Source organism: Chionomys nivalis, chromosome 8 (genome assembly GCF_950005125.1).
Source record: "Chionomys nivalis chromosome 8, mChiNiv1.1, whole genome shotgun sequence".
Taxonomy (NCBI): Eukaryota; Metazoa; Chordata; class Mammalia; order Rodentia; family Cricetidae; genus Chionomys; species Chionomys nivalis.
In genome coordinates, this window is record NC_080093.1 from 124,322 (window position 1) to 133,628 (window position 9,307).

The 9,307-nt window shown below is 34.6% G+C and overlaps 1 protein-coding gene across 1 annotated transcript; it reads left to right on the forward strand.

Moving 5' to 3' along the window:
• Positions 1-403: 403 nt before the first annotated feature.
• LOC130880052 (olfactory receptor 4C15-like) lies at positions 404-1,327 on the forward strand. Its single transcript, XM_057778878.1, has one exon. The coding sequence runs from the start codon at positions 404-406 to the stop codon at positions 1,325-1,327; it is 924 nt and encodes a 307-aa protein (XP_057634861.1).
• Positions 1,328-9,307: the final 7,980 nt, after the last annotated feature.

Consider the following 9,307-nt stretch of genomic DNA (forward strand, 5'->3'; position numbering starts at 1 on the left):
TAACTTAGATTGATAATAGACAATTACCATAGGAAACATTGTTATGCTTTGAATTCTAACATATCATCATAATCATAGGAACTAAGCACATATTTTATACTTGTACAGTTTTTTCTTCACAACGTGTAGCTGTTTCCTTTCCCATGTGTAGAGAATTCTACATTTTAAGTATTGGATAATTAATCTCTGCTCAAGCTGACTGATCTTCAACTATCACCCTAAAAATTATTCTGTTTTTTCTTTTATCATTCTCAACGAAATCAAAGCACTCAAAGAAATTTTAGAACTGGCCTTAGTAAATTATTGGTTTCTGCAATACTGTAAACTGGAATGAAGCAAATGTTTATCATCATTGCTAAATTATATGCTCTGTATTGAGAATTCATTTTTTTCCATGGAAACCATGGAAAACCAGAGTTTTGTACCTGAGTTTGTCTTTCTGGGTCTTTCACAGAATCCAAATATTCAAAAACTGATATTTATCATATGCTTATTTGTTTACATTGCAACTATTGGGAGCAACATGATGATTGTGGTGACCATTGTCTGTAGCCCTACACTGCTGGGCTCCCCCATGTATTTCTTTCTGACTTTCCTTTCTTTACTGGATGCGAGCTTCTCCTCTACCATGACACCCAAAATGACTGTGGATTCTCTCTATGAGAGAAAAACTATCTCCTTTGAAGGATGCATGATACAGCTTTTTGCTGAACACTTCTTTGGTGGGGCTGAGATGATTGTTCTGACAGCCATGGCTTATGACCGCTATGTGGCCATTTGCAAACCTTTACACTACTCTTCCATTATGACCTGGAGGCTCTGTGGTACTCTGGTAGGGTTGGCCTGGGCAGGAGGTTTTTTACATTCTACTGTACAAATTCTCTTCACTTTGCAGCTGCCCTTCTGTGGACCCAATGTCATTGATCACTACATGTGTGACTTGTTCCCATTACTGGAACTTGCCTGCACTGACACTCATGTCTTTGGCCTTTTGGTGGTTGCCAACAGTGGATTTATCTGCATCATAGTCTTCTTCTTGTTGCTTGTCTCTTATGGCTTTATTTTGCTCTCTCTGAGATTCCACAGTTCTGAAGGACGATGGAAAGCTCTGTCTACTTGTGGGTCCCATATTGCTGTAGTGGTCTTGTTCTTTGTCCCATGTATATTTATATATGTAAGGCTTCACACGTCCTCCTCCTTTGACAAAATGATAGCATTATTTTACACTATGTTATCTCCCTTGCTTAATCCTATTATTTATACTTTTAGGAATAAGGACATGAAAAATGCCATGTGGAAAGTATGGAAGAGACTGGTAGTGGTTTAAGATGAAAAGTTAAAAAAAAGTTACATTCTATCAAAATTAATATAAACAGAAAAATAATAAAAAGTAGTTCAAATAAAAACTAGAGTACAATTTTTACCTGTAATGAGTAAAGGCACTTCTCCAGAATTGGCATTATTTTGTGGGTTCTAAAATGCTGTTATTACTTGTATATTGGCTATGTCCACAGAGTAGCAAATAACCACTTGTAAATTGAAGAGAATTGAATTCAGTACTTAGGATCTAGTAATAAAAAAGAATGAATCAAAATAATAGCTACAGTGTTGACTATCAACTTCATGTTTTCAAAATTCTGAAATTCAAAATGTCATAGACATCTGTATAAAAATTTGTTCAATCTATATAAATAGAACTGAGTTTATTATTTTGATCTCAGTAACAGTCATAATTTAGGAAGGACAGAAGGAGAGTCCCTATAGAACTAATGTTGGTCCCTGTCTCTTGTGACTTCATCATTTGTTGTAGAGAGCTCGGGCCCCTTGTTCCATCCCGCCCGGCTAGCTTACATTCGAAATAATCATATAGAAATTGTATCAATTAAATTACTGCCTGGTCCATTATCCTTCTATACCAATCACTTCCCTGGAGCTCTTTGCTGTTTGTCAGAGAATTTGAATCACTTCTTGATATCTTGAGAAATAATCATTGGCTTGTCCATTCCAATATGTACATATTTTCTTTTTGGGTTGAGTGATATTTTATGGCAGTCAGCACGGGACAGGAAGTGGAAAGTGACCACAAGTGTTTGTCAATGAGTGTCCCTTATAAAAAATAACTCAGAAAAATTCTAGAGATGCTATTGAATTAAAATATTTGTATTGTTGCTATATTTCAAATTACTGAAATAGTAAGGAGAAAAAGGTTGAGTGTTCTGAAAATAAATAAATCATTCTGTTCTTTCCTTAGTCTTTCATATTTTCATAGCCATGTTCATTGACGAATATATGACCATTTTCAAGTGCTTAGTTGCTCTTCTGTCATGAACTGAGTATCCTGATGAGGCTATCCTGGTCTTGGGACTTCTTGCTTTCCATCATTTATATTCTTATTACTTTGTAGTCATTTTCCTGTAGACTCAATGTTATAATCTTTTGGGTGTGACTTACCCTCACTATTGTATAATTTTCCTCCCTAAGAATAGATAAAGTAAATGACAGAAATTATTTTATTTGTTGTCATCCTTTGGGAAATCTCATAAATTATTAAGTTTTAAATTGTTATCTGGACAAAACATGTCCATTTCAACAGAGTCAGATGTTTATAACCAACCATGGATATTCTAAAGGGGTTTTTCTTCATGTTTTTAGGGTTTATTAGCTGTGTAATCTAAGAGTTCATATATAACATTTCCACACACACATATTGTGTTTGATCATGTCCCTCTCTTTAATTACTCTGATCCCTCCTTACATTCTCTCCTTCTCATTCTTAGTGGGTTTTTTCTTGCTTGTATTTCTTATTTCTTTTCTCTTTCACTCACATATCAGATAAAACTAAAGTAGGTTTTGAGTTGTAAAGTGGCTCATTTTCCTTGACACATTGTTCTCTTGTTCCATTCATTTTTTTAAACAACATAATTGCTTACATTTTTCTACTTTTATGTATAAGTTCATCACTTGTCAAGCTCTTCTAAATAATAGATTTTTAATTTCTGATATTATTTTGGTAATTTGGTTATAAAATTTCTTCCTTGATTTTCTTTCTCCATACTCTCCCATAAAACCCTTCATGTTATTTTTCAAATTCTAAACTTTTTTGTCTTGTTCTGTTTTTATCATTACTGATGAATTAGAAGTCAGAGGAATCTAAAGAACATTCAAACTTGAATTTGTATAAACAAGTTAAGATAAATCTACTCAAAAACCAATAGATTTCATATGTGTATATATATATATATATGTGTGTGTGTGTGTGTGTGTGTGTGCATATATATATTGCTCTTCATATATTTGTCATAAAATATTTTCATTTAAAGATAATTCTTGTTATAGGTTTTCCAAAACCAGACATATACTTATTTTGCAGAAATACAGAAGACTTCATTGTGACAGAAATCTACTCTTACATTTGGTGGGAACACAGCAATTTGCTTATTTTCTACAGAGATACTGTATCCTGTCCATTACAAAACAGTGTTCTGTCCCTAAACATGATGCTATATTAAAACATTCTCAAACAGCAATCCAAAAACATTTAAAAAGAAAAGAGTTAATATTTGGGGAGGGCATAAACAAATTATGCTGTTTTAAAGAGAAAAGAATGTTGCACATGATAGAAAATATAAAATGTTTAAATATCTTTACCACCTCCTCACCTAACCAACAATGTACATGTGTGTGTGCATATGTGTGTGTCTGTCTGTGTGTGTATATATATATGCATATATATATATATAACACATATATGCATACATTGTTGGTATATATATATGTATATATACATACACATATATAAATTAGATGCCCACCCTACATCAAATAACCCTTTATTTTTCTGTGGGTTTTTGAGTGGAAAGAAAGTTTTTAATTTTCTCACTCACACAACTTGCCACATTGGTTGATTTCATACATTCATCATCCATATCTAAAGTGTGCTGGATGCTCTAAAAACTTCTACCAGGCTGAAGCATGGCAAACATGGCTCTGATAGGCCTTGTCCTTCCCCCATTCCCTCTCTCTTGCTAAACCTGTCAGATTGCATTCCTGAAGCTATCCAATGAGGTCTGTTCCCTTTTGGGGCCACTTTTTTACATCTGATCCATTCCTGAGTCTGATCACAAAATCCAACTATCAAAATATCATGGGCCAGTAATAAAAAATTCCATTTGGCCCCCATTGACATACCCAATTAGAAATTCTAAACCGATTTCGGCTCATTCTAACACAGACCTCCCCTTTTTCCTCTTAAAAGTTACACCAGCAAAGCTATTTGGTGCTGTTTTTGTCCAATAAAGTTCTAGCCACCTTGTCTTTTTGCCATGTTTTATAAAGAAGCATGTTATGTTTGGAAATTAGTGTTTAAGTGTGGTCTGTGCCCAATCAGGTTCAAGAGGGAGCATCTCGAGGTTCTTGGGTGCCTTCGTCCTTCTTGTCCTATGACTATGTTTTTATAATCAAATATTTTCTATTTCACTCAAAAGTTCTTCTGAATTGACAAAATAAGAATAGGCTGCCAATAAAAATATTATATTCACCATCCTATAAAAACTAGCCAAAAGTTGAACAAATCACAGAACAGAGAAGTAAGAAATATGAAAATCAGGGCAATACAACTTCTTTAAAGGACTGTGATTTCTTAACTTATAAACAAAGAAATACCTAAAAATGTAAAATGACAGAAGATAATTTTTAAAATCCTATAAAATGATCAATAATCTGAAAACAGACATAAATAAACAGTTGACTTTATCTAGCACATAGTGACAAGTTAACAGTAAGGAAAATATCAGCAAAATCAGCAACAAAATAAACATGGAAAAAGTTCAGCAAGGGAACAAAAACTGTGAAAAATAGTAAAAATATTTGAAATTAAAAACTAATTAAATCACATGAAAACTATGAAGAATGTATGGCCAATAGTCCCCACCAAGAAGAAAAATATCATGCATGGAGGATGAGATTGAGAGAAAACCTCATTCAAACTTTTATGAAGAAATAAACAGGACAGGGGCACCATATTCAAGAATTATGTGGTATAGTCAAGATTCATAACCACACAATTGAAGAAGCTGAGATAAAGGCATAGAAATCCAACAATGGCATAGCAGATGATTTCTGAAATGTATTCTTTTCAGATAAAAATTTTTGGACAACTTCATACATGAGTGCTATGTTTCTATCATCCCAACCAAACTACTCCCAATTGCCCTACCCACCTACAAACATATTACTGTTAGTTCTTGAGACAACAGGCAGTTACAGCTACAGCTGTGGTCAGGTGCTTTTCCACCTTCGGCTATGTGATACCTGCACCTGTTGACTGAGGTTTTCTGTCCTGCCCAGTTCCCGTAGTCCTTAAGTCCCAAAGAAATCACACAGAGATCTACATTAAGTACAAACTGATTGACCCAGTATCTCAGGTTTCTTATTAACTCTTGCAACTTATATTAGCCCATTATTTTTATCTGTGTTAGCCACATGGCTTGGTACTTTATTCAGCAGGGCAGTCACATCTTGCTTCTTCTGTGGCTAAGGAACTTTCTTCTTCCCAGAATTCTCCTGTTCTCATTGATCCACCTCTACTTCCTGTCTGGCTAATGTCAATCAGTATTTATTTAAAATATAATTGACAGAATAAAGACCATTGTCCCACACCATGTACCCTTTAAAAGTGCCAGTCTGTAACAATCTCCTCTCCTCTTACCTTTCTTGTCTCTTGTCTTTTATTTCTTGCCTGTTGTCTCTGTCTATCTGTCTGTCTGCCTATCAACCACCTTGCCTCTTTCATGTCCCCATGGTAGAACAGCCTTTCACTCTTGCTCTTTCACTTTCTTCCTCATCTCTCCCCCAACAAACAACTTGCACTAATTCTGTTGCCCATGGTGTGTTTTAGTGGCATACCTTGGCAAAGCCCACTGGAAGAAACCCACTTTGCTTTTTCATTAATCCTTTTTACTATCCCCTCTTGTTTAATATTATTTTTGCTAATGTATGCATATATATGCATGCATACCCACTAAGTTCATTTAGCATTATTTATGTTTTTCATTTGGAATTTTGCAATTTATATGAGAGTCAGTCCCTGGAAAAAATTGAAATTCCCTCTCTCAGCCACCATTTACCATTTGTAACTCTTCATCTAGCTGTAGGACTTCATAGAATTTCCCCTATCTACATAGGCATGATAACTGGTGTTGTCATTACTCAGGCTTTTTCAGGAAACCACAGAGTTCTATTTTCATGGGTATAAATTTCCTCTTATGTCTAGGGAATTTAGCATTCAACATTGTGGTCCTATGGCTCTTATCTTTTTAACTCACCTTTTATAAATTCTTTGAACCTTAGGTGTAGGAGTTCTTATTGTACATCTATTTGTTGAGCTTGGCATATTACAGTCACTTAATCAACACTGAAGATTTTCAGATCTCTCTAAAAGTTGCTGCCTGGTGCATAAAGGAACCTCTTTGATGAAGGGTAAGAGCTACACTAATCTGTGGGTATGAGTAAGTATTTAGAATGTAGTTAAAGACTATAGTAGTGTAGGAAAATGGCATTAGTAAGTTCTCCTCTAGGTTCTATTACCTCACCAGTTATGGGTAGTTGGGTAGGATTACAGTACTAGGGATAAATTTCCTCAGGCCTTAATTCCAAGAAGACAACTGTTGTTTACCCCTAAGACAAAAGTACCACTATTGCACTGGTAGGAATATCTTAAAAGGTCAGCCACTGCTTTCTTTCTTAGACTTTATATATGGTTGGGATTAACAGTTCCTTTCCTCCCTTGACAGCTTGCATAGCAACTTTCAATACAATGAGAACCCAACCTGAGAGAGTAGGCTTCCAGGTCAGTTTCCAATTCAATTTCCCCTTGTCCTCTGTCTGAAGAATGTGGTATCTTTGGCAATAGAGTATTGCCTTCATCTTTTAGAAGCAAATAATGACAATGGCAACAGCTCATATATTATTTAAAAATATTTGTATTTCTTATGTTGTTTGATTTTAGTATGCATAAATGATCTTTCTTCCATTTGACTAATTCTCTATTGCAATAATATTTTATTTATATTTTAACAAATAAAGCTTGCCTAAAGATCAGAGCACATAGCTAAGCCACTAGAGGCCTGGCAGGGGTGGCACACACCTTTTATTTTAGTATTCGGAAATCATACACCTTCAATCCCAGCACATGGTGGGTGAAGACAGAAGTGATATGGCTGGATGGAGAGACAAATATGAAGCAGATGGAGACAGAAGCTCAGTTCAGTCTGGAGTTTGGTAGAGATGTCTGAGGACAGAATTGTCCCTTTGGTCTGAACATTGGTAGAGGTAAAAGAACTCCCTAGTGGCTAGCACTCTGCTTCTCTGATCTTCAGCATTAACCTCTATATCTTATTATTAGTTTTATTATTAATGTCAATTAGAATTTCATGATTACTCTATCATGCATTTTAATCTGTCATTAAATCCATGTGGTGAGTTCTCCGCTTCTTCTAACATATTTTTTAGAATATAAAGTTACATAATTCAAATTTCTACTTTGTGATTTGTAGGTTTCTGTTGTTTAAGTTCACTCGTAAGTGGTTCTCTTATTATCTGCATCATCTGTATGTTATATACATTTGTTTTTCTTATTCTTGTCCTTCAGTCACACTTTTGTAGTTGTTTGTTTTTACTCTTTTTGCTTTTTATAGTGGTCCATCACCACGTTTCCAAATAAATCACATGGAGATTTATTCTTCCTTATAATTGCCCAGTCTTAGCTTAGCTTGTTTCTATTCAGCTTTTCTTATCTTAAATTATCCCATCTCCCATCTATCTTTTGCCTCTGGACTATTTTTTTACTCTATTTCTGTGTACTTTTCTTTACGTTTTCCCTGTGGATGGATGTGTAGCTGGGTGTCTGGGTGTCTGGTCCCTGAAGTCCTCCTCTCCTTGCTCTGTCTTCTCTCTCCCAGATTTCTCTATTAATCCTCTCTGTCTGACAGCCCTACCTATTCTTTATCCTGCCTCACTATTGGTCCTAATTGCTTTATTAGATCATCAGTTGTTTTAGACAGGCAAAGAATCAAAACTTCACAGAGTTAAACAAATGCCATATAAACAAAAGGAACACATCTTTACATACCTAAACAAATGTTCTAGATTATAAACAAATGTAGCGCACCTTAAAATAATATTCTACAATATACTTTGTCTTCCACCTTTTTGGGGGGATTGCTTGAATGTCATATCTGGTATATATATTCAAGCCTGTTTTCACAATCCACTTCTTTGCAGAAAATAAATTTATTTATTTTAGTACAAAAACAGCTTCACAGTTCATTGTCTCTGCATTTCATTAGCACTCCATGTTGTTCTTTTTCTGATTTGGGTACTGTGAAATGTTTCTTTTTGCTTCAAAGATGACAAACACATAGTCTCTTCCTATTATTTTAAAGTGGTGCCAGATCTGGGTTATAGAGAATATAGAGAATAATCATGAATCTGGCATATTTGTATGCAATATATTATGCTAATGTTCTCCATATATTTCTCTTAATGAAGCAAGCACACTCCAATTTTGACTTGTTTTAAGCACCATATGATTTAGAAACACTATCACCTCACTTAGATTAAAGCAAGCATTAGTAATTCCTTGAATTCAGCTTGAAGAGACTTAGGCAATTGCATCCATTAAACAAATTCAAGTCATCAGTTCTTTCAAAACTTGTCAGTTTTCAATTTGCCTGAAAAATGAAATAAATCTAGTAACTCCAAATTTTTTTTTATTTCTTCCAACTATGTTTCTTCTGGCCTATGTATTAGCTAACGATTCTGTAAAAATGTAATGATCATGATGACTTTCTACCTTGATAATTTTACAAAATTGAATATGTTTCATGTATATTTCACCATTTACTCAAATTATTGGCAACATTGCTTAATGTTTATCTTAGAAAAATTCATGTAATCTTTGGGATTCCTGGTTTTATTTTATTTGACCAGTAAATTGAAAACATACAACTTATTAGTTTAATTTTCTTTTTAAAAAATAAAACAAACTCTTTTTTCATTTTACATATCAATCCCAGTTCTCTCTCCCTCTTTTCCTCCCATTTCCTCCACTTCTCCACTTATTTCCCCACCCTACCCACCATCCATTCCTCAGAAAGAGTAAGACACTTTGGTATGGGTAAGGTCCAAAGTCCTCCCTATTATATCTAGGCTGATCAAGGTATCCATTCAAAGAGAATAGGTTCCCTAAATTTCAGTACAAGCAGTAGGGATAAGTCCTGGTACCACTGCCCCTGTCACCCACAGTCAG